We start from the raw sequence: 27,286 nt of genomic DNA, 5'->3' as shown, positions 1-27,286 counted from the left end.
TTCCTATCTTTTTTTTTTTTTTTAATGTCCTGTAAAACACACTCTTTATACATGAATGGTGATAGACAAATGAACCTGCCAGAACTTTGGTTTTGAGCTACAATCATTCAAATCTAATATAGAATCCAGAAAATTTCTTCTGGAGAATTCAAATCCCTTAATGAGTATTACCCAACAACACAATCATGCTTATAAAATCAAGTAACACGTGAATGGTATAAAAGATCAAAATTAAAGTCTTTATTGGAATATATTCCAAAGCAATTAAGTCATCTCATGACTAAACAAAAATAGCCATTTATCTTTAAAAAAAAAAAAGATTTCCAAAATGCACTGAACAACTTTTAATAAAATATACACTGCCAAAACTCATAATTTGCAGCCACTAATAACTTGTTAATAAATAAGATTGTGAGCAAAACGTTTTTACAAATAGTATTTTTGACATACCCAACCCACAACTCTTTACATAGCCCCATTTTTAACAAAAACACCGCGTGCCACAAACCTTTGTCTATCAAGTTGTTGCAGTGCATCCTGTGTTGTGAATAATTCCCCAAATTAAAACAAAAAGAAAGCAAACACAATGAGAAATTTTAAAAATAGCAACATGATAATAATTATGACTGGCTTGGTCTTAATAAAGCAACACTGATAAAAGTAGGCATAATAAAAAGACCAACTATAAACAATGAAATATACAAATTACATTCCTTCAGGGTTTTAGAGTTCTAAGAGCCCATGTGAAAAAGGACATTTAGATCAAGTAAAGGGTGAGAGAGAAAAAGATAAAAACCAATCTATAGTCAACATGATCTCACAATTCTGGTTAGGATCTGAGCTCCAGACGCCAGATTTAACAACACTTTCATATACAGTGCCAAATAAAAGTTTTCATGTTCCTCAAACTTAACATTCTGTCATCTTATAACCACAAACCTCAGTGGATTTTTGTGATTTACCAACACCATGACTTCCAAATGTTTTACAAATAAATGTGTAGCACTGTGATCTGTATATGTATTCAACCAAGGAGACACGATTTTGTAGTTGCCTTTTCCTGTGATGGTTTTAGAGTATGGGTCTAGGCTTTGCACATCTATTCACAAATGTTTGCCAATTTTTATTTTCTTTTTTACAAAACAGCTCAAGTTCTGTGAGATTGGAAAGAGTGTCTGTAAACATTGCTTTTCAATTATTGCTAGATTCTCAACTGGATTTAGGTCTGAACCTTTACTGGGTTGTTCTAACACAAATATATTTCTGCCTAACCTGAGGCGTCAAAAGCCAATTCTCAAGAGCTGGCAACGCAGAAGTTTTAGAAGTGTCCCTGCTTCAACACACAAAAGGCTGAATGACTTCTTCAGCATGTCATCCACAGATGCATTTGATCCAAGTGTGTTGAGCCAGGGAGATATTAAAAACATGAAGAGTGCTGACCTAACCCTTTCCACTGTAACTCTGGTTGTGTTTAAGTCCAACGTGCTGGAGAATGAATCGTCACCCCAATCACAAAAAAAATCCTGAAATTACTTGTATTTAACTTTCTTTACTTTGATTCATCCAACAAAAAATCCTGTGCAACAAACTCCTTTCAGATGATATCTTACTAGGAAAAACAATTCAACATAGTGTAATATCAATATACTTTATATCCAACTGTCAAGGTGCCAGACGTTAGACATAAACTTCATGACCTAGAACCCCATAGAGAGGTCAGAGATGAAGTTGTGGAGAATCTTAAACACAGGTGTGTATTAAGAAATGGTCATTCATCTAAACCAATAAGGCAAGCAAGAACAGCATGAACACAGAAAAGCAGCAAAGAGGTCCATGCTAACTGTGGAGGAGCACCAGGTAGCCACTGATTAAACTAAAACTATTCTAGAGAAGAGAGACCAGATAAAACCACTGGTGAAAGAAATCATTGAGGAATTTCCCACTAGCCAAACCGAAGCCGAATTTTTTGGCCTACAGGAAAATTCTGTCTGACACAAAACTAGCACTGCAGAGCATCATGAACACAGTTACCACGGTAAAATCTGGTGGTGGCAGCTCCTTTCTTCAGCAGGAACAAGACAACTGCAAAGTAGGATTGAGTTCAACAGAGTAAGCGTGAAAAAAAAAAAAACAATTAGAGGCTGTGAAAAGTTCAACCCCAATCTGTCACTAAACTTGAAGATTGATATTCACAGATGCTTTTCTTAAAATCTGACTGACCTTGAGGTGTTTTGAAAAGGATTTAGTCTATAAATGTGCAAAGCTGGTAGAAAAGTACTCTCAGAGAACTTGCAGTGGTAACTGCAGCAAAAGGTGGTCCAACATCAGAGCTTCAAATGCAAATGAACACTTTACTTTTGGAGTTTTATTTGTAAAAATGTGAAGACTAGGTATCTTTTTTCCTACTTCACCATGTCTGGATCTATCAGTTAAAATCTTCCCCCAAAAATCTCACTGGAGTTTGTGGTTGTAATGTGATAAAACGTAAGAAAATAAATAAATAAAATAATGCTTTTGCAAGGCATTGTACATGATGGATGTATAGTCAATGTATGTTTCAGAGAAGGAGCCACATGCTGGCATGATTTCCTACATTTAGTGTAGTAAGGAGCCTCCTAAGGGTTGCATCGCATAGAGGTCAGTGTTTTATAGCATTGCTGTATGATTAAAGGAAACTTGCGTTGAGCCTGCACTTAATCAAACATTCAGAACTTGTTCACAGGCAGCATGTTCAGTTCTTTAAAAACAAGTCTTATGGCTATGGGAAAGCATTCGGAACCCATCTGTGGACTTCTCGGTTTAGCTGCTGCAACTAAAGGAGTGACATACCTGGCAAAGACAGAGTGGTCTTGTTCCTAAAATCAGCAGATTCTATTAAAGATTACAAAAGAGAAAAGAACTAAAATAAGTCAGATGCAGATTGAAAATGTGGTTGAGATGAGTCTGTCATCCCCGCCCTAGTAAAGGCATCCACCTTCCTGTGGAGGTGGGGATGGATTTGCCTGCTCAGGGAAGCCTCGCTACCCTCAAGAGCAACTCAGTGCAATGAAAAGGGGACTTTTAGCTTCTTTCGTGGTTCCACTCCTCTCTGCGTTCCTTTACAGTCCAGATACAAAACTTCCCAGTGACTCTTCCAGGATTTCATACACATACTTTCCTGCTTCCAACTCGGCACATTGCTTTCACACTCCACAACCTCTCTGTTTGCATGGCTTTCATACCAAACTGTCCCCACTGTCAGGTGTCCTTCGTTTTAAAGAAGCTGGTGAGAGTTATTTACAGACAGAGTAAAATGATGATTTATTAGTGTGTCTTTGGGTGGTTGCTTCATTCGGAAAGCGGTTCTCCATGGACCCTGAAGCGATATAAGCAGGTGTATTCTGGATGACCCCAGTTAGATAGAACCCGCACCTCTATGATCTGGAACGCCTTGTCGTTTTTCTCCTGGACACCAGAAAAGAAATTTTTATTGATTTATTTTCTCCACAACCGACGGGCTCATTTTTTTTTTACAGTTTTAAAGTTACCTTAACGGGGAAGATCTGCAAAGACTCGCCATCTTCCTCGTATGTGTAGTGCCCCAGCAGCGTTCCCTCTTCTTGGTACTCATCATCGAGACCCTAAAAAGGAAAAAATAAATAAAAATCAAAGACAAGTCAGAAGAGGACACTTGGTGTTTCTATTTGATTATTCCCAAGCCTCTTAGGTTTTTGGGTCAGTTTTCTTACAAAGACAGTGAAGTTGCGAGGAGCACTGGCGATGTTTCCTGTTGGAGAGAGCGTCTTAGGGATGTGCTCCACACAGAAGGATGTTGGACGAATCCTCAGGGAAAGCCTGATCACCAGATAACCTTGAGAGCCTTTAAATGCCCAGCAGTTGCCAGGATACACATCCGGCTGATGGAAAGGAGGAGCACAGTATTATTTTTAAAGTCAAAAGTCAGCAGTTTAACAGTTAAATGTTGTTTTTAATACACGCTTTTGTTTTTCCATGGTTATCAGATTTAGTTCCTCTGGATATCTGATGGTGGGACTCACCTGGATCACAACACGTGGAGACTGGGAGAAGTACCAGAGCGGAAGGCCAAATAGACTCATGAGGGCTGTCTTTGTCTCATAAGTCTCGGAGCAGCGTGTGCTAAGGATGCTACCACCTGATAAAACAGAAACTATATTCATACCCAAATACATACAAGTACCGTCCAGGGATCAGACAAAATATGGTTTTATAACCTAACCCTACTTTGAACTCCTCCAACACTTTATCCCTGAACTGTCTACTGAGTTCTTGTTCTTCATGAACATCTAAGGCATTCAGCTAAATTTATGCTGATCTCTTAAATCAGCATAAATCTATTCTAGACTCATGAGTAAATTTTCTAATTAATAGAGAATTTGGCAAATTCTCTACTTTTTATCAATTTAATCACTAAAAATTAATTAATTTTATGTGTAAAAATCATGACAGAAAGAAACAAAAACTACAAGAAGCCACCTTAAAATAAATCCAACATTCTGACTTTATCTTCTAGCTGGAAATGAGACATTCTGGTTTGTTGTTATAACATATGAAAAGGATAAACAAAAAAAACTTTTGCAAAGCATTGTGCTGCCTGAGAATAAGTGTTAACATCAGATGAAGGCAGGTTTAGTTGCTACAACTAAAGTAATACAACAAGAGTTTATTCATTAAATCTACACGCCAAAGTTTTTTTGTTCGTTTCTAAAGACAGAAAATATGAGGAACAAAAAGGAAGACTGATTTCAGTTTCAGATCAAGTTAAATCAATAGTTTTCTCTACATTGCCCCATATGTGCGTCGATAATTGATTGTACAAAATGGACAAATGGATGGAAAAACAAAACAGCAATGTTCCAGCACCCAGCCCAACTATGACTGTTAGAGGCATGTAGCTTCACAACTTTTAAATACCCTGCAGACCTCGATGCTGCTAATGCCTTAGTCCTCATTGCGCAAGACATGCATTACAGAGCGATAGAAGTGCTAGACTGCTAATCTTCTTAAACCACAACAGAGTTATCTACTGGTCTGGACACAAGCTCAGGGTGGACAGGTTTCCTACTTACCTCCAGACTCCAGGGCGTAGTCCACCTGACCCGTCCGGTCCTGAGAGTAGAGCTTCAGTGCGTTTTGAACAATCAGATTCACGTCCTCATTTTCAAGAAACAAGGAAAAACAAAATCATGTGAGACAAGCTACTAAATTACATGGTAAAGATGAGAATCTTAAATAGAAAGTTTTGTGCATTACTTCTTCAGATAGCCCCTCAGTTGTAGAAGTGTGCTGGACCGTCCCTCTTACGGTCTCAAAGAGGCTGCTGGCTCTGGACTCTGCCTCGCCCAGAACCTGGGCTCGACTGTGCTCCAGCTGAAGCGAAATGTTTTTCAGAATGCTCATCTCGATGGAGGCCAGCGCCGCCTGCAGGTCGGGTGTGCTCACGTAACGCTGCGACAGCCATTGGATCAGCGACTCAGGGATCTCACCCTGCTGCTGGTCCGCTGATTCATCGCTGCCGAAGAACAGATTTTTCAACTCCTTCCGCAACTGCGAGGACACTTGACTAGATATCTAAAGGGGAAGGAATATAAAGTAAAAAAAGAAGGAAATATTTGAACTCGATAAAGTTTAGATCATTTAAGGAGCATTGCTGAGTGACTAGGACGTTTATACTGCTCACAGTCTGCTGCAGAGTGTTCAGCTGCTCGCATTTGCCCTTACATCCTGCAAAGCCCTGCAAGTCTCCCCTGATTTTACTCAGCTCTGCCTCAAGTCTCTGCATCTCCAGCAATAGAGCATTATGGTCCTCCTGCTTCACACCCACACTAAAAAAAAAAAAAGGACGAAAACTTCATGTTTTACAGCATATTGGTCTATGTAGTATAAGAAATAAGATGTTCTCATGTCAGTTAGCATGTTTAATCATTTCTCCCTAGTACCTGACAGGAGCTGTGTCGGCAGCCGATTTAGAAGCCGCTTTCTCCCGTTGCTTCGCCTCATCCTCAAACTGCCGTTGCTTCTGCTGCATTTCCTACAATACAAACATGAACACTTTAATTTGGACCACTCATTCGCATCGTAAAGTTTGTTGTTTTTGCTCAATCTTAAGGAATCTCGATCCACTGTGTTCATTTGTGGAATTGCAGGAAATCTGCTGTGCATACCTCAGTCTTGGTTGTCAAAGCTCTGAGCAGAAACTCTAAATTAGCCAGACGTGCTGCCTGACTTTCCTGTTGCTGTTTTTGCTGCTCTGAACTCTACAAAAGAAAGAAATCGAATCTTCACTTTCATACGCTCTCATAATTTTACACATTACAATGTCAGGACTGTTGAAATAAATAAATAAAATAATGGAAATAAAAACCACTTGCATCCAAAACCATTAAAAATGGGTTATTATTGTTCAAATAATAATCATCAGGATGGAAACTGAGCTAATTCTAATGTACTAAGCGATTAAATGCTTAATTGTGACAGGCTTACATGTGCTATGTTTAAGTTCTCACGCTGCAGTTCTCCTCGTAGCACACCCAGTCGCTGCTCCATCATAGAGGACACCCACACTTCGAAGCGCTCCCTTTCGTTCTGACTGTGGACCTGCTCTCTCAGCGAGCTGTAGAGACCGAAAAGATTGCTGTGACGCTGATCCTGCCTCTGGTCTCCTTCCTGAACTTTCTCCCACAACAAGGCCAGCTGTCGCTCAACATGTTCGAGACGGTCCAGATCCATGCCACTGTGGATGGCGGCTGGGGGAAGGATTGGCTGAGAAAGAAGACAGAGGAAATTATTATATTTATATACTCTAAAGTCTGGCTCAAAGTCAACAGTGTATGTTTTTGTCTCTACTTTTTAATTATCTGCTAATGTCTGATGGTCCAATCATTAACGAAATCTTGTGGTTGTGAGGAAGTTTATAGGGTAAACACACTTTGTGAAAAACTGGTCTATAAGATAGTGCTACTCACTGTTGCTTGGGAGACCGGAGTGTTATGAGCCTGCTCCATGGGAGTCTCTGTTGCAGGGACAGCAGCGGGAACAGCGGCCAAGTTAGAGAAGAAATCAAACCTAGATTTAGAGCTCCACTCTGTGAGGTTTATGGCTGGAAGGTAGGTAAGCAGGGCACCGATGAACGGGAGGCACCACCATAAAACTGCAGGAGAACAAAAAGAGTATGAGGTTAAAAGTAACTCAAGAGGAAATACTCTTTTACAATAATGCAAGCTATTTGGTTACATATTAAACAGAAAGAATATACGTTTTTGAACCCTTTAGGAGGATCAAATTAGTGTTAAAACTAAACTATATAAAACTAAACTACTATTTTATTTTAATTGCAGCATGATTCAGCAGAAAAACAAGAAACTGCTTGAGAACAGCTGTGCTGCAGTGAAGACTCAGAAAGGTTGACCTGAATCTGCAGCTCGATTTACAGCAGACTCTAGAGATCTGTGCTGGTTCTAATAGCCATATATCATTCTCTCTGTGCTGACTAGAGTAAATGGGTTCAATCTGTTTAAAAGATGGTCTGTTTACTCACGCAGAAGTAGTAAGAGGAGCAAAAGAGGCAACAGGAGCTTCCAGAATTTGGGAAGGCATCTGAAACACAGAAGAAAACTTCAAATTTTACAAATGATTCAAATTTCATATTTTTAATGAGAAAAAAATATATATTTCTTTACATTTAGGCAAATAATTAAAAATAAATAATGTGACTGTTTAAAAAATACTTTAATTAAGCGATAATTAAATTCACTTAATTTTTCTTAATACTTGAATTTTTTTACATTATATCAATTAAAACACATTTTTTCACACATCAGGCAATTGCAACATTGAGCAAAACTTAATTATACTTACAGTCGAATGCAGAGCAGCTATGTTAATTTTAATTTATTATTTCTGTTAAACTATTAAATATCTGTGCTTAATTCATTGTCATAAAAGATAAGAACTCTTACCGAGTCAGAAAGAAGACGTTGACGAGAGACATGAGAGAGACCAGCTGGTACCATCCTCTTGCAAGAAACCACATCAGTCCCTTTCCTGCTTTTGCTAGAGAAGAAAAAAAGAGAGAATATATTCAAACTTTCAACCTGAAGCGGATAAGTATCCTAATTTGTTAAAAATGATAAAGATCTGAAATCTACCTGGGGCTGCTAGGATTGCCCAGAAGCATGAGAGAAGGCTTTGTGTTGCTGTGACAATTCTTGAACCTAAAGCTTTACCTGCTGCAAGCAGACAGTGACCAGGCAGCAGCAGATAGAAACCTGTTAAAACAAAGCGAATGATGTTCACAACTACAGCTACAGTTTTTAAGGAGGTTAGCTTACAAAATAACAACAAGAATATAAAAAAATATCTTTGTAATGGAATGATCAGTTAAAAATGATGAAGCTTCCTTTAACCTGTGTAAGCTAGGATGCTCCACAGCGCCCCCACCAAGCGCTGTGACCTGGGGAGTGGTGCAACGGTGACAGTGCGAGACTCAGAGTACTGCTTTCCTTTACAGTCGTCACCTGTGTGCGTCCAAAACGATGGAGAGCAGACAAGCAGAATGCAAAAAATGAGCAAACAAACAAAAAGACAATAAGCAGCATGAATAAACTCATTTATTCCACAATGATTAAATATGACTGATAAGCAAATTTGAGAAAATTATTGCAAATTATAGCTCATTTTACAAAGGCATGTGCTGCAAAGCTTGATGGAAAACTAAAACAAACAGAAAAATCTAAATGACATCTTTCTCCAAGTAACATTTTCATTGGTTTTAGCACATTAGCTTGGTGTCAAATTATTTTGAATAACACCCCAGGTCTGGTCCCGGGGACTGACGGATTATCCTGGTGGCTTTAAAATTTCCCGAGTCCCCCCACACACCCTATTCTTTTTACATATTTTATCTTCAGTTAAAATCTGGCATGAAAGTTCAAATAAAACTATTTAAATAACCTTCAACCTGACATTTGAGGGTCAAACAAATTTATAACAAAGTTTTTAATCAGCCTTTGTTTTTGGGGAAAAAAAATCTTCCTACTGTGTTTACCTTATTTTCTGCCATTTTGCAGTTCCACAGTAGTGAGGAGACATTAATTGAATAAGAAAATACTTTTTCTTCCTCCCACAAACTTCAGTAAACATTTAGATTGTCAGTTTTGGCCTTTTCAAACATTTTTAATGTTCAAAAAATAAGGAGTGCCCTTCATATTTTAAGAGCAACTGTAAACTAAATAGAGAAGTACATTTTCCATCTGAAAAAGTAATTTACAAAATTACTTGTAAATTAATTCTGTCAATTTTTTTGCTTTGAATTTGGAATTCTTATTTAAAATATCAAACTAACCAAGACGAAGATCAACTGAAAAGCCGTTTCACATCTCTCCTGCTTCTTTTTCATTTTGTCCCCACTTGTAAGTATAAAGTATATCAATAACCACTATGCATAATCAACTTTAAAATAATTATTTTCAAATACTCTAAATTGTGGATTAGAAAGATTTGGCTTCACTTTCTGCAGGTCGAAGTTCAACAGGCTGCTGAGTAGTTAAAGCAGTTCACACAACCTCTGCCTACTGAGGCTGACACAGGGCACGCATATCATTGACATCGTCAATCAAAGCAGCACACCAGGAACCCTAACAAAGGGTAAAGAGAACATGTGCTGTGTGTGCTTACACAGGGAACCATTGAGGTTAAGATGAGATGTTTCTTCAGTGACCAGGTCTTTCACATTCATACTTCCACAGAAACTTGAGTGGCCTGCAACACACAAATAACATATTTAATTGTACATCAAAAGGTTTGAATCAAAAAAAAAATCATAGCAGAAACGAAGATGAAGTTGAGACAACCACCATTCCAGAACTACCAGTATGAATGTGGAGGAAGCATAGCTCCTAAAGACGAGATTACAAGTAGAAGTTACGCATGCACAAAAAAAATAAATAAAGAGAATTCACACAAGAACCTGGTTGAAACAGCAATGAGAGAGGTTAAACTAAACCATCAGAGCAAATGCATATCATCCACTGTGGAAAAAATACAATTAGGAAATATACTGGATAAAAACATTTACTTTAAATACTGAAACCTCAGCCAAATAGTTGGAGCAATGAATGGTTTTACGCTATAAAGAGCAAATCTGAAAAGTTTAGTTAAAGAGTTTTGGAAGTTCATCTTAAATGCTCACTTAAGTGCATATCTCCTCTCAAGCTCATTTAACAAAATGAAGAAGTGGAACACATGTTGTCTGGAGTTTTTAAACAATGGCATGGTTACTTATTTCATTCCAGTATAGTTCCCCTTTCAAAAAGAGAAAAGTGTGAAAGTGAAAACTGGGTGAATTCAGGACAGAGAGAGGAAAGTTATGACATTCTTCGAAGGCACACCTAGTTTATGAGAAAGCAAGCGTCTCTATCTCCTAAGGAAGGAGGACTCTTTGATTAAGAAAATAGTCGACACTTAGAAAGGAGAAAAAGTTAATTAAAGGAAAAGAGGCAGCTGAAATCTGGAGCTGTGTCTCTCCAGTGGACCGACAGCAGATACCTTGTTCTTCAAAGGCAAGATCTTTGGAGCCCATCATCCTGTGGAGAGCGGTCTGCTTAAACAGCCAAAGTTTGGACAAACTCGAGGGCCACGCTTGTGTCAAGGAGTCTGAGTACGAGGTTTGGACTCCTGTTGACACACCCATTGACACCCCTGTCCACACAACCATTGTAAGTCAAGATGGAAACTTGATTCAAGATCAGAGGCATGCAAATGTGTTCATCCCTCCTCAAGTTTTCTCAGATTTTGTCTATGTTTTTTTCCATCCGTTTTCCACTTCAGCCTGAACATCTTTCCCTGTCTCTCCTGAAGAAAAGCAACCTCACAGCAGAATGTCCCACTATTATGTATTCAGGGGATGTTGCAGTATTGGTTTCTAGAAACACATTGTTTGGCATAGAGTTCAAAATCAGCTCCAACCTGAGCTGCTCCTTGCACGGCCGGTCAATTTAGACTTCACAGGCTGGTTTTTGCTTGGTACTCTTTTCATTTTCAGATGACTTATTGAACAATTTTCTGCAAAATGTTCCCAGCTTGGAAATTTATTTTACAACCTCAGCCTGATTTAAACTTCTCCAAAACTTAATCTCTGACCAGTCTGTCTGCATTCTTTGATCTTCATGATGTTGTTTGTTTACCAACGTTCTCTAAAAACTCCCGAGACCAGTTTCTGACTTTCTGAGATTAAATGACTCAGAGAGGGATTCTTTCTATCATTTCTATAATTATGTGAATATTGAAGGCAATTGGTTTCAATGGATTTTATTTTGAGTATTGGAGTAATAGGGGTTGATAAATATAGGTAACACTCTTAAACCAGTATTTGTAATGACCTTTAAAAACCATGTCATCTGGCTTTTGCTTCTCAAGGATGTCCTATTTTGTGTTGGTTTTCACATAAAATACTAATAAATTACATTGACAATTGTGGTGATAATTTGGAAATTGCAGGGGCTACAAGGGTACGAGGGTTTTACAAGAAACTGTAGAAGAAATAAACCTCATTATAAAAAAAGATATAGTAATTGAAATAACTGAAATTCCCCAAAACAAATTCAAACAGCAAACTTAGAGGAATGTAAGAATGACTGAACAACAGGGAAGAATGGAAAGAATCAAAAATGGAGTTAAACATCAGAAGATTAGATTTGGAAATAAAGTATTGATGTGTAAATTATCAATAAAAATTCAGAATACCTTTTTCAGCTGAGTTCCTGGTCTTTGTACCCAGCCAGACTGCTGAGTTTCTGGTCCTTGTTCCCAGCCAGACCAAAGTGCTGTAGACAATGGAAACTAAGGACACAATGGGGGACAGGGCTTTTTTGCTGTAGTGCACACATGAGTTAGACATCGACATCAGGACACCTGAAGGGAGATATCACCAATGGTTAAACATTCTCTTCATCAAACCCTTATTATGCCAATATGACTTTAAACTATAAAAATTCAAGTTCCCAAATGTGGAAAGTATTTTCTCACCCGACTTGTTCCTTCGACTCCTGTCTCTGGTATAAATATTTGTGTAAGGTGAAGATACGGAGGTGAGGCCATCAGTGGAAAGTTCTGCTGCTTGGCAGGATGGTGATGATGATAGCGAAGTCAATGATGACCGTGTGACACGAGAGTGACTTTGCTGAGAGTGAAACGAGCAATCTTTGCAAATGTAACCATTAGGGACCGAAGCGTTGGATTTTGAAAAGCTGGCTTCTCCGTTGACGTTTGATGAGCTCTCGCTGGAGTGTTGCTCTGGAACAAGACAGCCAGGCAGCAAATTTAACCAAATTTGATTTTCAAAATAAGACTTCCATTGCAAATTGTAGCTTCCTGGGATAATGAGAGAGCATTCAAAATTCCTTTGTGATTAAATCTATAATTTTTTGTCTCACCCCACTGTCCATCCACAGTAGTTGAAGATCTGATGGTGGTTCCTCTGCGCTGCCTCAGGTGATACTGCTCTCGAGCTGATACGAGCCGCGAGACGTCGTATGTTGTGACGTTTTCATGACTTGTTCTGTCAATCGGGGTACTGGCATCTGAGAAGGACAGGTTTTGTCTCGGTGTTGCAATTTGGCTCAGGGATAAAGACACAGAGCTGGATGTGGACTTCTGCTTTCTATTTCGTGGTGTCCTAGAAAAGAAAAAAGACTGTGTGGTTACTACTTGAATAATATAAGATATAAGAATAGTTTTCAATTCTGCTTGAATGTTAAACTAAAACAAAAAATTGTGGAAAGATGTGTATTTATTCCATGTTGTCTTGATCATGTTTTTTTATGATGTGCTGATTTTGTGTGAGTAAGGGAGAAGTGAGAATTTGTTGGATAATGTTAATGTTCGTTAAAATGAAAAAATTTCTAATAAAGACATATCATTTTACTGGTGCACAATGTCTGCAACATAATAATAGAAATAATAATAAGAAAGATACTTTACTGATATTTTTTTACTCTCCCAACAAATACTTTATTGTTTTTCCAGCTAACGGTTTATAAATATGCAGTCTTTTTTCAGCTTAGTAACTAAAAGTCTGTGTCTTCCTTCCCTTTTCATAATAGCATAGTGTCTATAACAGAAAACATAAATGCTGGGATGCAATGCTTCCCCCAACATTACGTAGCACCAACATTAAGAAAATTATCAGGAGCTTTAAAAAAAAGAAACAATTTAATTGAGTGATCCACTTTTACTGCCTAAATTGCTTACTTTCATGTACAAACAGCCAAAAACAATTCAAGGCAATTTTGTGTGATAAACCAACATAGAGTATTTTATTACTGTTAAGTGAATGTACATTGACACAGTTACAATTATTTTGACAAATAAACTGAAGTTTAATGCATCGTTTGTATTAAAAATGAGAACAAGTTCAAGATTTATGGATGCAGGTTACTGTAAAATGATTATGTGAAAAAGAGGAAGGAAAATAAGCTAAGTTAACGTATGAGTTTTCAAAACTTTCAATTTCATAGAAACAGAAAAAAATATTCAAATACTTTCACTTTGGTTGTGAGATTGGGAAGATCTTGTTTAGTCATGGTCTACAAGACACAAGTCTTTAGCAATGCAGCTAGTCAGTCAGGTTGAAAGTGTTCACTCACCGCGTCTCTTTCCTGGTGTCGATGTAACTGCTGCCATGGTTCAGGGAGTAATCAGTTACACTCTCGGTGTTGTAATGACTGCCGCTGTTCTGCAGACGGAGGCTCCGCCGTAACATCTTGGGCGATTCGTACACAGGAGAAATCTGGTGCTCCTTCTCAAACTCTAATGCTGCAGTTGAGTAACTTGAACTAAAACAAAAGCGAGAGACAATGAAAAAGAGTGTTAGAAAGTTTGCAAAAAAATCCCAAGTCATGAGGCCCTACATGAGACTTAATAATGATTTGTCTCTCATATTTACTGAACTCAAATTTTGTTCAGAAACACAGTTGAAAGAGGAAAGGTTTCAACCAGCAAAGCATTTTAACTCCTAGTTCCTCATCCTAAACATCTCAGTGTCAGATTTCTTAAATGAAAACAAACAGGCTTTTTATAGAGTTGCGATGCTGGTGGGTGTTGGGTTGTTCCTCACAGGAAATGACTCACTCACATGGGAAAGAGAAAAGAAAAAAGATCAGGATGTGTTTCTAAAATCAAAAATCAAGGCAAATATACCAAGTAAACATCCCCAACTATGCAAGGAGAAAGAGTTCAACTCAGTTTGCTGCAGTTTCATACGTTAAGAGGAAACATGCAATGAATGTTCGGTGCCATGCCTTACTGTGACTCAGAGGGCCACACCCACCCCAATGAACAGAGTTTTAGTGCCAAAATGCAGGCATGACTAACAGGCAACATCTGCAACTATTCTCTCAGTTATTAGTTCCTCTTCGCTGGTGAATACAGAACATTGTTACTGTAAAGATGAAATGTCAATGCTTTTTGCTGCAGTAGTAAAAAAAAAAGGCTTAATATTGATAGAGGTAAGCTACTAGGAGCTTTTGAAAAGATGAAAGATAGTATTCTTCCAGTTATGCACCTGACAATCAGTTAGGCTCACTGTTTACACTAAAGCCACCAGTTTTACGGTTTGGGCACAAAGTTGCTCAGTGTGCACAGGAATGACAATATCCTGCCCCTGACTTCCCAGTGCAAACTAATCAAGCTTTAAAGTCCTGCAGAAGAGCACATATGTGTTTGTCCCACACAGATCTTGTCTCTCTGCTAGCCTGTCTGGGAATAAAACTTGGGGATTACTCACCCTGACCAGGCCAATTATGAGCTTTTGTCTTGAGTCTGCCACCTGCCTGTTCAGCCAACTGCCACCTCTCTCAAAACTCGACCAGGACCATTTTCCAGCTCTGGGAGTCGTGGAGAATTTATTTGCTGCTTAACACTGGCCCAAGGATTAATAATAAAAGCAAGTAAGTACGGCTGTTTAAAAGATCACAAACCCAGACAAAAGGGCTCCAAATCTCCAACTGTACATATTTTTATATTTGTGCAGAAAGCTTGTTCACTACAGTCAAGTACCACCTCATCCATACTTTTTGTCAGACCACTAAATTATTATTCTTGCAAACTGTCTGGTAGATTCTTCAGGACAACAGTGTCCAACTAACAAAAGTTATTGTTTTTGTTTATGTTTTTAAGTTTTATTGTGATATATGCTGGCCTGGAGAACTTCTTATGGATAGGTTTGTGTTTGTACATCTTTGATATTTTGTTGCTTCCTGGCAGCACCAGAGAAAAAATTTGCTATAAAACACTTCATCCATTCTCTCTTCTCTGCAGCTAAAGACATAGAACACCCGATGCATGATTTCAGGATATGTCCTTCAGACCCAAAACAGCTGCTGTACAAAGAACAAAACTTTGCCAAGTCATGTGTGTCCTAGGCACTGTTGGGAGCAGGGCTGTCTGATAAGGAAACAAATATGTCTGTCTGTGTAGCCTGCAGGCACATGCAAACATTACAATACACTGTTCTTTAAAAGTATCCACAGCCACTGAACATATCCACTATTCGTCACACTGCAACCAATTTAAGTTGAAATGTTATGTAATAAACCAACAGAAAGGAGTAAATAATTGTGAAGTGGAAGTAAAATGATTCATGATTTTCAATATTTCTTTACTTCTGAAGGCAATAGGCTACACCAGGGGTAAGGGTGGACAAATAACGGATAGACGGATGGACATTAAAGTAAGGGAGGCTAAATACATGTGCACCCACATGTGCACCCACATTTCTAAAAATTTTAATTGTAAAGTAAAATTCTGTTCAGCTTTGTGTTGGCTTGTCATATAAAACTATATAAAACAGTGCTTCATTTTTCATGGAACCACTCCACATTATCTTTATAGGATTCTCAAAACAAAGACTGTCAGATTAAACAACGTTATGAAGCTGGCTCATGTTTCCTCAAAACCTCTTACGAATTTACTCCTCATTTGCTCTCATTCTCTACGTTGTCGCTTTTCTACTATGCAACATTCACAGCTCACATCAGAGATTCAGAGATAGCGATAGACAAAGACAATTTACAGACAAGAACAGACAACAAGCCAGACCTGAGCAGAGGGAAAAAACATTCCCATCTTGATAGCAAACTTGCTGGAATTTTATCTTGCATATTATAGATTCAAATCCTCTTTCCACACTCTTCTTGGTACAATCAAATTTTTTTGCCTTTCACAAACTCTTGTTTTGTTGTCATCATCATGAAATATGACAATCAACAATAACTTTGCTGATTGACAATATTAGTTAGTACTTTGCAATACATCCTCATTTGAGCTAAATTCTGAGAAATTTCAGAGCAAAGTACTATAAATGATGATGATTTTTTTGGGCAGAACCAAAGAATTTAATTTGATTTTCCAAAGTTGTGGATTTCCCAGCAGCTGCTATTTTAGCTGAGGAAAAAAAGAAGGTTTTGATTTCTGTAGGATGTATTCAATGAGCGTGTCATACATTTTCTTATTTGGTATACAAATAGACTTCTATCCAAAAGAAACTTGAAGGACCTAAGATGATTTAGGCAGTCAGCTCAGTTGGTACATTCACCCCACAAACTCTGACTATCATTTGTGAGATATGCACACATTTATTTTAGCCTGGGATTATAAGAACCATGTGGGTCGTAAAGCTCAGCAGCAAAACCACAGAGTGGAGTCAAAAGCTAGCCAGAAAAGTTTTAAATCTCACACGCAGAAGTAAACAGAACAGTGAAAGGTTTTTTTTCCAGGCAATTTTTAAAAATGCGGAGTTGCCAAACAAACAAGCAAACATGTTGCAGTTCAGGCTACTGCAAAAGGTCACACTGCATAGATTGAAAATTGTGTACAAGAAACCAAACATTACAACTGTAAATAGTTTTGAGAGGATAACCTGTATTTTTAAATAAATTTGTGACTGTCACTCGGTTCAGAATGTATTATATAGATATTACACAAGCTGACACTGCTGTGCCAAATGCTGAACATTTCAGAGTGATGAGATGTTGTAATTCAGAACTGCAACACCACATGTCCCTGTTGCATTTGCTGGAATAACAGTTATTTTCAAACATTTGAACAAGGAAATTCCCTGGGGGAAAAAAAAAAAACAGGATAGAGGTTAAAAAAGGGGGGAAAAACTGTTCATTTCCATCTCCAGAACTGTAATTGAGTAGAGAAAGTAGTTTACCACAAAATGTTGTGCCCTACATTTACTAGAGGACAAGAATTGGAACTTGGGGGCAAACGGAGAGTGTTCAAATTTCCACCCTACCATCTCTGAGTAGGAAGGATTTGGCTTTGTGATTAGGATCAATCAGGCTGGGCCTCATTTTCCCTCCCACTGACACTGCTTCCCTTCTGCCTCGCTGTAAGAAAACGTCCTTCCTTCACCCGAACTGGAGCACAACAACCAATGTCACATGTTACTGCTGTTACTATAGAGACAAGAATAAACTACTCTTCAACTCGGAAAGACAGATCAGTAGATGAATCCCCCTCAGCAGGAAGAAACACAAATATACAAGTCACACTTTCAGTGGTTTGCAAAAATGTTCATACCATCTGAGCATTTTGTCTCAATACAAACAAACTCCAATACATTTTGCTGGCATTTTGTGAGGAAGGAGACTATACAGACATATCTACAACAAAAATCTGAAAACTATTAGAAGTTTACCAAAAGCAATCAACATCATACCACCCAAGAAACATGGCAGCTTCAACATCATGCTTCTGTTAAAGAAAGTTGTGAGTACCGCTAAGAATGAGGATGAGCTATAAATGGAGCAAATCTGAAACATACCTGCTTAAGAGCTACAACATTCTTAAGACTGAGCAGTCAGTCTTACAGAAATGTGTATCATTGACCAATTACTGTTACAAAAAATATCTAGGTTAAAGGCTTCATCTCCCTTGAATCCAACTGATGTCATTTGCTTGCCACTTGACCAGGGGTGCATGCACTGAAGCCTGCGTGAAGCAACTGTAACGATAGGGCGCACCACAGCAGTTCTGCTGAAACTGAATAGATTCAAATGCAGTTTGATGGAGCTGCAGATCGACAGACAAGAACAGACAACAAGAAGAAAAAAAAGACAGCTAGAAGGTTGAATTTACTAGTCTTAGTCGCTATATATTATCATTCACTTAAATGCAACACCTGATAGCAATCAGCTTTAAACAGATTTTAGATAACCCAATCACTACAGTTCAAGAATGATGGTAGAAAAAGGAAGATACCATCCAGACGCCCCGGCCCCACTGACCCACTTTCACAATCATAAAATATGAAGGCTCTCTGGGAGGATTCTCAGCACACACACCTGTTTTCAGAGGAACATGGGTGCAGTCTGTTTTTCTGGAAGACAAGCAGCTTGATCTTCTATGGTTAAGATTAAAATACCATTTCTTGCCCACAACAATTTAACGGTGTGCTTAGAGTTTCACTTTAAAACCAGTTGTGCTGTTGTGTTGTGATAGTGGGAGGGAATGAGAAACAAATAATGATTGAGAAGTGTCAGTTTTTCTTGTGTCATTATATTGTTGCCTTCACTTGCAATGGAGCAGTTCTACGAGGGCTTGTGTTGCATTTTACAAAACTAATTCAAAAGCGACAGAATTACAATTTGACCAAAAACAAAGCTATACCCCTTGTCATGAGGACAAGGGTGTTCTCTTGAGCTTTGGGGGTGACAGTTAGGTGGTTAAAAAAATAAATAAAAATAAAAATGCATTGAAGCATATTCTCGTTGTTGATGTGTTTACAGACTAAAACAATTTTGATGCATTAATTTATCATGGGACACGATGCTTGGCAGATTCTAATCACTGATTGATTGGATGGGACAATATATATCGGCATTAAAATCAGTATCACAAAACTGACCTGATGATCAATGTTTATTTCCATCCTGTTGCCGTTTTTGTTATGGAGAGAGTGGGTTAACTGTTTGGTGATGTGACAGTGATAGTGATGCAGTCTATGATTGTTGGGCTTTTAACTGAAGTAGAAAAGCAATGTCAGCAGAGTTGTAATTTTTTCACCACCTTTGAAAGGGAACGAAAATGTAAATGTTTAAATATCACCCACAAAGCAACATTAGCAGATACCATACCATACCAACTTTATTTATAAAGCACTTTAAAAAAACCACAGCTGATACAAAGTGTTGTACGTAAAATAAATAAAACAAATAAAAACTCTTACAGTTTAAAACAAACAAACATACAATGTAAAACTAGATCTCTCTGGGGTTGAAAGCCAAGTAAAATAGATGGGTTTTAAGATGAGCTTTAAAAGTGGACAGTTAAGGGGCCTCTCTAACCTGCACAGGCAGGTCATTCCATAACTTAGGACCCACGACAGAGAAAGCCCTGTTCCCTCTGAGCTTCCTTCTAGATCTCGGTACCTCCAGATATCGGACAAGATTCAAATGCAAGAGCATCCTCAGTGCATCACTTACAATAAATGACTACAATAATATCCTTGACTCCATATTATATTAAACTAGAACTCAAGGATTACACACATGGTGCATTTTAAAACTGCCCTAAAACTTTTCATAAAGGCCAAATAAACTTCACTTTTACATGCTATGAGAAGTCAGCAAACAACAAACACCTGCAAGTCTTGCTTCCAAACATCTGCTTTACTGAGTTTAAATGAAATTAGGGTAACTACCTCTTAATTCACAGTTGGGATTTTTATCAAAGCTTTCTGACCTTGTTGCTTATAGGTCTGTAACTGAGTGTCTTTGCTGTAATAGTCTCCCTGAGGACAGAAACAGAGCATAGTCCTTTTCCTCCTACACTTGGTCTATTCAGTGCTACAAACCTTGTCACTGCTCCTTTGAGTTTTGACAACAGATGGACCAACTGTTTTTGTCACCTGACCTTGTCTGTTGCTGCACTGCTCTCTTATACTCACTGCAGACCATGCACACCCACTCCATTCGCAACTAGATTAATTAAATCTAGAATCTAAATTCTTACTGCATTTGAGGTCTGTTTCTAAAGTTCTCAGGAAAGGAGAGAATTGTTACCAACCGATTCAGCAGCCAGAAGCTAAAAGAATACCACAGAATCCTCAACTAGCTCGTCAAGAAGCATAAACGATTAGTCTAATCCGAGGATCAAGGCCATATCAGAAGGCTCATTTATAGCCTTACAGCTAAATTCAAAGGAACACGCTTGCTACTTGAGTTTGACAACCTTAGGCAAATCTGTTGTGTTCTTTGTCTGTTAAATTCCAGTTTAATTTTAATTCTTCTCGTTTCTCCTTCTTGTTTTATTGTTTGAAATAGAAGTTAATCTGTTCCAGAGTTTGCTTCAATTTGGTCTAACTTTGGAAATCTTAGAACTGCTTGATAAATAACTTGACATCAACATTGACACCAACACTTTTCTTAAGGTAACATTGATTTAAAACTACAGATAGGAAGCTAGAAGCATGTCGTAAGAAGCTGACAGCAGGCTCTACCTAAGTAAATAATTTGACCAACAAGCCAATATTAATTTTATTCTATTAAGAGTAGAAAAGCAAAAATATGATATAATGCCCAAGAAACATGCTTAACAAAAAAAAAACCTGTAGTTTTAATGAAGCATAGACATCAAAGTCTATGATTAAAAGGTAATTTGCAAAAATGTATAAGATAACATAATTGTAATCTATATTTCAATATGCTAATATATGAAAGCAAGCAGATCATGCACATTTTTCATCTTCTATGAAAGTCAATGCTATCATACAGTGAGAATCTTATAGGGCCCCATGCCTTAAGCAGTATGCTAATTAGGATCCAACGCTCCAATCTTTCTCAGCCCAACTTTCCTCAGACAATATTTTCTAGAAGACAGTGCAGTAAAACTGATGAGGTCTTTGTTGAAACTCGATTTTATTTTTACAAGACACTTGCATACTTTCCCTTGGGACCTGGCTGAGAGAGGGGGCATGCCTTTAAAGTCAAGCAATCACATGTCAATTCAAGGATTGTCAGAAACTGCAGCATACATGCGTTATTTCCTCACTCCCTGACCTACACACCCAAATGCCTTTCTGTGGTTTAACAGCTTCTGGCGAAGTAAGGTAACAGCTCTGGAGACAACGACATTCCTCCACATGCAAAAACTTTGCTGATAAGATGCTTACCACATCTAAAGCATGAGATGATAAAGGCGAGCTAATGAATGATAGTGGATTCAATATGCCTTCCATTTCTATTTATACAACAGAAATAAACTTCAAGATGCCACTAAATGCAGCAGCATAAGCATCATTTTGCAAGAGACTCTCAGATATGTTGTTTGGATTCAAATTGATTAGATTTCTATCAAATCCCGATAAATAAAAGATACCAGAAACAAATGATGGAAAATCTTGCAGAAACTTCACTTGCAAGGTTTTAAAGCTCATAAAAGCTGTTTGAAACACCAGCAGAAGGATCTCTGAGTCAACAGTCATCCATTCTGAGTTAATTGCTGTACTGCCCTGACTAACAAAAGATACAGGCTGTACTACTTTTAATGCCATAACCTGAACATTTGATGCAACAACCTGTGAACCGCAGAGCAACACTAAGATCTCACCTGAGAGAATACGTGTAGCCGGTGTTCTCTGGAGCACACTGTGGAGGTGTGTATGTGTGCAGCTGGGAAAAGTCCATGGTCATTCTTCTTTGTTTAGACTGAAAAAGTTATTGTGCAAAGGACAGGACTCCCTTTAGTTTCAGGAGTAGAGTTACAAAGAAAATACTACTTCTATAATATATTTGCTGCTTTGTTCAGTCTGTCTCTTAGATGTACTTTTCTTGGTTGTAGCCATACTAAGCTGAAGTTTTGGAAATGACTCACTACTCCACAATGAAAAAAAACAAAATGACATTCCCCAAATCATGTCTGGTTTGAAAACAACTAATAAGTTCTACTCCGTACAGCCCTGTCAGAAAACTCAGTCCTATCTGACACCTAGTGAGTACACATCCATCCCCATTTCTCTGAAACACAAAAATGCCACTGTAATAAAGAGTTGGCAGACCTCTTCCTGCATGCTGGCTCTTGTTGATGAGCGGTATGGACACCAGTGAAGCCGTGATGAATGGCCAGCCTCTTCTGCTCTAGTACAGGGAATGGTAGAGACAGGGCGATCCTATTTCCGTTTGTATTAAGCAGACTCACCATGAGGACAGCCAGTCCCTACAGTGGAGATTTCAGTAATGCTTGGTATTATGAAAGCCCACAAAACGGCAGAGGGTGGGGAGGATCCTGAAGCAATGGGCGGGAACCAATGGGCGGGAAGCGATGTGCCTAAGAGCTGAGCTTCTGTGAGTGAAGCCTGCTTAATGTGAACAGGCATTACTGCTACACTGACTATTTCTCTATGAAAATTAAGCCATACATACTTTCTCCTTGCTGGTTCTGCTTTATAGAAGTTTTAGAGGACATAGCAGCACGTGGAGTACTGATAAAGACTGCTGTTATTTTGTACATCCTTTTTTTCCCAATCAATCATTCTCAACAGGAAAGTAGAAACACTTTCTGTTTAGAGGAAATACCAGTAAATGCCAGTCCATAATCATTTGGAAATTAACTTTTAACAACAGACCCCTGCAAAAGCATTGATACCCATTTAAACTTTGTTGGCCAAAACAACAATGTAACTAATTGTACAATGAAACCTAAAGCAAGAATTGTTTTTGCTACTTTAGAAATAATTTGGCAAAAAACGTCTGGTGTACAGTAGATTCCAGACGTCTTTTAGTTGTGCCGTCTTTTAGTTGTGCCGTCTGGTCTTTTAGAGATTTGTCTCTACCAGTTTTCCACAGTTGGAGATGAAAATATTTTCCAATTATGTCTTGTAAACAGTTAAAAATTAAGATAAACTTATAGGACAACAATAAACTTTAAACAACAATTTTCTTGGAACATAAAATTAGATTTTGTTATAAACCTCGAGTCGTCTGTCCTAAACTAATTTATCGTTTTATGTGTTTTTAAGCAAAGAGGGACTCACCCTCAAGGACTTATCTAATTTATACTAGATAACTATGAATCTAGTACATTCCTAGATTCATACTAGGGTCAAACCTTTGATTAGGTAGCTGGTCATGCCTTGGTAGGTTTGCAGTAGGACAGCATAACACATTACAAATTTCTCATTTCACCCTTAGAGCAATATATCACTATATGTAATGTGGGCATAGCTAACACTATGACTTTAGTTGAGAAAAATTGTACAATCAATTAACAGGAAAACAAATCTCCACCAAAATCCTTACACATAATCTTAATCAAATCCACACTAAAGTCCCCAAACCGAAAAGGAGGGATAAAGGGAAACAAATACCCAAAAGCCAAGGGGACTGATTAAATTCAGCTAAGGATTAGTTCGTTTCTAGACATGTAGAGAAATTCAATGAATCAATTCCAAAATTATCATCAGTTTCAATTTTGCAGAGCAAAGACTATGAGACAGGCTGAACAATAACAGCAAAAAAAAAATAAAAAATAAAAAATTAAAAAATTAAAAAAGGCACCGCTACAGTTAACAAAGACAGCTTCCTTGTAGTTAGATTAATATCCTGGTTCACCTCATATCAGATATTTTGCTGCCTCCTTTACGCAAACCACCTGCGACGTACTCTGAAAAAACATTAGGCCACCGACCATCAAAACAATGACCCGGACCAAAAAGAAATTTAAATTCAAACATGTTTACTTTCAGATTAATAAACAGCAGGCTGTCGAGTCAAATGACATGTCAGCCTCGTAACATTCTCACGTTGCCCTGCGCTATATTTGGAGCAGGCAGTATTTAGATAACAGCGTCACACACACTGCGCCGCTCTGTCTTTATATCCCCCGATGCAAACACACTTCAATGGAAATGTGCATCCACATAGGTTGATATATGACACCGTGAATTGAATAGATTCGTGTAGATTCGAAATAAATTAAATAAATAAACAAAGGCCGGATACAGCGTTCGCTGTCGAAGCAGTTAGTAAAGGAGAGCAGCAAGGTTTATTTGAAATCGATTCAAATGCACAACAACACAAAACTGTGGCAACAACAGGGTGATCAACTTGCCCGCGTCAGAATCCATGCATGTTATTCTTTAAAAGCGTAATCCGAAGGAACAACGCAAGATGCGCAGAGTTCCGCCAGCATTCCGCTGCGGGGATCCTCACAGGTTCCCAATCGCTGCGGACTAATCGATCCGCTCCGTCACCGCAAATTTCTGACAGAAACACTCGGAAGTTTGCAGGTAGCAAGTGTCTGTTAACTGCTACGGCACAACAAGCTGACTTCCAAAATGGCTTCCCGGGCGTTAACAAAGCCAGAAGGATCGCTCCCGAGCTGATCCTCCCACTCCCAGGCCCTCCATTGTCGGGCCGGAGCGCCCAGTTTGAATCTATTGGAGGAAAGCTGCAAAGGCTCGCACCGCACTGGAGCTGCAAGTCTGTGCACGGACAGGACTCACACTGAACCCCTGAGGAGCTCAGGGTCAATGCATGACAAGTGCCACTTCCAATGAATCCCATCTATTATCAGTCAGTTATTTATTACGAGCAATGTGCAAGCAGCTGAGTTACTATGGTCACTTCTCTCACTGTAAAGCATCACCATTATAGAGGTGAAGCAAAACTATTAGAAACCTGTGGAAGTTGTCCTGTATAAATGTAACAGATAATCATACTGTTCTAATATATATTTTATAGTCATTAGGAAACAAATTTTTGAATTACACCTGTCTTCTTCTCAAAGTATTATCCTAACTATTCCAGTTCATTTCATGTTTAAGCATCACTTGTAACAAAAAGCGCTATTTTAAAGATGTATGTAAAGCTAAACCATAAATTATTTGCTGCTTCAGATTTAAAATATTTTCAACTCAACAAGAAAAACAAACTCCAGACCCCACCTCAAAACACATTAAGAAAAAATAAAATAAAATCACACAAACCTGATCTTTGTTTTTAAACAAAACAATAGACTTTCTCCAGAGAACAAGAAATGTAAATAAAACTCTGTATTACAGGTTAAAAGGAATGAAGTAGAAGAATGAAGCACAGTAACAGGAGCTTGAAGACATGGTGCGATGACACAATTTTCTAATTATATATCAGTTATGATGTGGGAGCAGCAGTGTTTATTGTCATTTCCAAAAATGCAATTTATTGTTTCAGATGTTTGTCACATCTCATTTGTCTCCAGTCATAAGATTCCTTGCTGATATTATCTGCTTTTATCAACACAACAGATAAAGTATCTTTTTAAGCCTGCAGGAACTAACTAAATAAATTAACAGAAAAAAACAAAAAGGACAGACTTTCACTGTTAGCCAGGAAACACTATTCATCCCTTTATATATGTGAACATAAACCGATATGTTGCAAATTGAAAATCTATAAAATTGCATAAAAAATAAACACTTTGAATTAATTAAAATATGTTTTCATTTATCCACTTTTTTTGGTTCATCTAACATTTTCATTTGCAAATGTATATTTAGACAAATGTTTTGGCATGAGTTGGCTCATTACATAGCTGGCACCGGGATGATGTTTCAAAAAAAAAAAGACAAGAAAAAAAAAAAAGAAGTGCAAAGGGAGTAGCAGGAAGCAGTAAGAATAGAACTTTGTTTAAAGCTTGTTCCCCAACGGATTAATAAACCATTGGACAGTTTTTATGTTTGGACAATGGGCGTCTTTCAGCTTAGTGCAAAATATGCCCATGGAGAAAGTTCCACTGCTCTTCTCTGGATGTTTGATTTTGACAACAGAAGGTAATATGTTCTGTGTGAAGCTTAAAAAGCTCAACCTTTATCACAGCAAAGAATGCAAGACTACAGCAAAATCCAGATCAAAACAATCCTACTCCTAAGAGTCTCATTACATTGCTATTTAGTTCTGCAGCACAAATTCTTGAAATATAGCACTTATAAATAAGGAGCCTAACAAATAGCCATTTCTATTGTAAGGGATAATGTAGGCTAAGAGTTTTAGAATTACTTGTTTTTAGTAGAGTCACTAAATGACTCAACAATTGCTGTCCTTCAAAATTATTAAGGTTTCAGATGTGAATGACAGCTAATCTTGTTTTGGACAAATTGAAAAAAGAGCCTTAGTTATGAAAACCTATCTGCTTGACAGCTAACTTTTTTTTTGGACTTTCTCAGACACTAAAGATAGAATGCAGCTCTTCCCCAAAGAGTAAACATCTGGAGTTGGACTTTCTAGTCAACATAATCAATGACGCTGATAATAATAAGCTGTGGGCTTCAACATTTTTAGCTGCCATTAGACCTTTAGGGATATAAACTTTTTTGTAGGGTATTTACACAAATAATGTATATACTTCCTTTAAATATTTCTCTTTTAATTTTTAGCCATTTTTCCTATTTTTATGTGGGGTATGATACTTCTGATTCTTAAAAAAAATCTAATATAATTCATTCAATTGTTCATTTTGAAGGAAATAAAATGAAATAGCTGGTATGAAAGTTCCACAAGAGAAAACGCCATGGCTTTACAGGAATTACTGGAGTTCAACCTAAATAAGAAAAGACTGGCTCGTTACAGGACTGGTCGTTCTGGAACCAGTTTGTCTTTTGCCAGCACATTGTCTCATTAACATGATACTGTTGCTTAGCAAACAGTACTCGTTATTAGTATCAGTTGAAATGAGAAAATGGGTTTGTCACCAAGCAAAACAACGATACAACCAGGCTAACAGAAATGTGAAGAGCTGCAACATTAGCTTCAGCTATTCATGACAGCTCAGAATGAAACGTGAGTAATTAGTTGAAAAAGAGTAACAGAAATGAGGAAAAACTCCAATGTTAGCTTCAATTATTCATAACAGCTCAGAATAAAACGAGAGTACAGTTTAAAAAGTAACAGAACTTTGAAAAACAGCAATGTTAGCTTAAACCATTCATAACACCTGATAAAACACGAGTAATCAGTTTGGGTGAAAAAGTAACAGAAAACACACAAAAAATAGACGACTCACTGCGTTAACTCTGCCTGAGGGTGTTTTTAGGTCGTATACGAGCTATATCCTGAGCTCACTCGTACACATTGTCTTTTCCATTAAAAATATGTTTGGTCTAACGTTCGCTTTTCCCGCACACATGATCATACTTTCCGTTCGGACACGTACGTCACGCAGCCAGTCCATATATGGTGAAAATGCCCAAATATGTTAAATAGTCTAACGCCTCAACAAATACGGTGACGAC

At 37.9% G+C, this 27,286-nt stretch overlaps 1 protein-coding gene across 6 annotated transcripts; it reads right to left on the bottom strand.

Annotated features, from left to right (window-relative positions):
• Nucleotides 1-211: 211 nt before the first annotated feature.
• On the bottom strand, nucleotides 212-27,219 carry sun1b (Sad1 and UNC84 domain containing 1b). 6 transcript variants are annotated; one of them, XM_055035159.1, is made up of 23 exons: nucleotides 27,058-27,219; nucleotides 21,631-21,728; nucleotides 13,662-13,850; nucleotides 12,450-12,691; nucleotides 12,043-12,309; nucleotides 11,761-11,928; nucleotides 10,564-10,716; nucleotides 9,694-9,777; nucleotides 8,424-8,534; nucleotides 8,166-8,285; nucleotides 7,977-8,070; nucleotides 7,556-7,614; nucleotides 6,984-7,168; nucleotides 6,502-6,780; nucleotides 6,183-6,275; nucleotides 5,958-6,049; nucleotides 5,699-5,843; nucleotides 5,272-5,589; nucleotides 5,088-5,172; nucleotides 4,038-4,153; nucleotides 3,729-3,896; nucleotides 3,528-3,620; nucleotides 212-3,444 (listed from the first exon to the last, which is right to left on the bottom strand). In XM_055035159.1, exons 2-23 carry the CDS (start codon nucleotides 21,711-21,713, stop codon nucleotides 3,328-3,330), a joined length of 3,261 nt encoding a protein of 1,086 aa, XP_054891134.1. In that variant the 5' UTR covers nucleotides 21,714-21,728; nucleotides 27,058-27,219; the 3' UTR covers nucleotides 212-3,327. The 6 variants fall into 6 exon arrangements, with proteins under 6 accessions (XP_054891134.1, XP_054891132.1, XP_054891131.1 ...); XM_055035157.1 differs by lacking the exon at nucleotides 27,058-27,219 and adding an exon at nucleotides 24,130-24,346; XM_055035156.1 differs by lacking the exon at nucleotides 27,058-27,219 and adding an exon at nucleotides 23,631-23,736.
• Between the last annotated feature and the right edge of the window lie 67 nt (nucleotides 27,220-27,286).

The sequence above is a fragment of the Poeciliopsis prolifica genome, unplaced genomic scaffold (assembly GCF_027474105.1).
Source record: "Poeciliopsis prolifica strain line A6 unplaced genomic scaffold, Auburn_PproV2 SCAFFOLD010, whole genome shotgun sequence".
Taxonomy (NCBI): domain Eukaryota; kingdom Metazoa; phylum Chordata; class Actinopteri; order Cyprinodontiformes; family Poeciliidae; genus Poeciliopsis; species Poeciliopsis prolifica.
The sequence above is the reverse complement of the archived record's forward strand: the minus strand, read 5'-3'. Positions and strand labels throughout refer to the sequence as shown.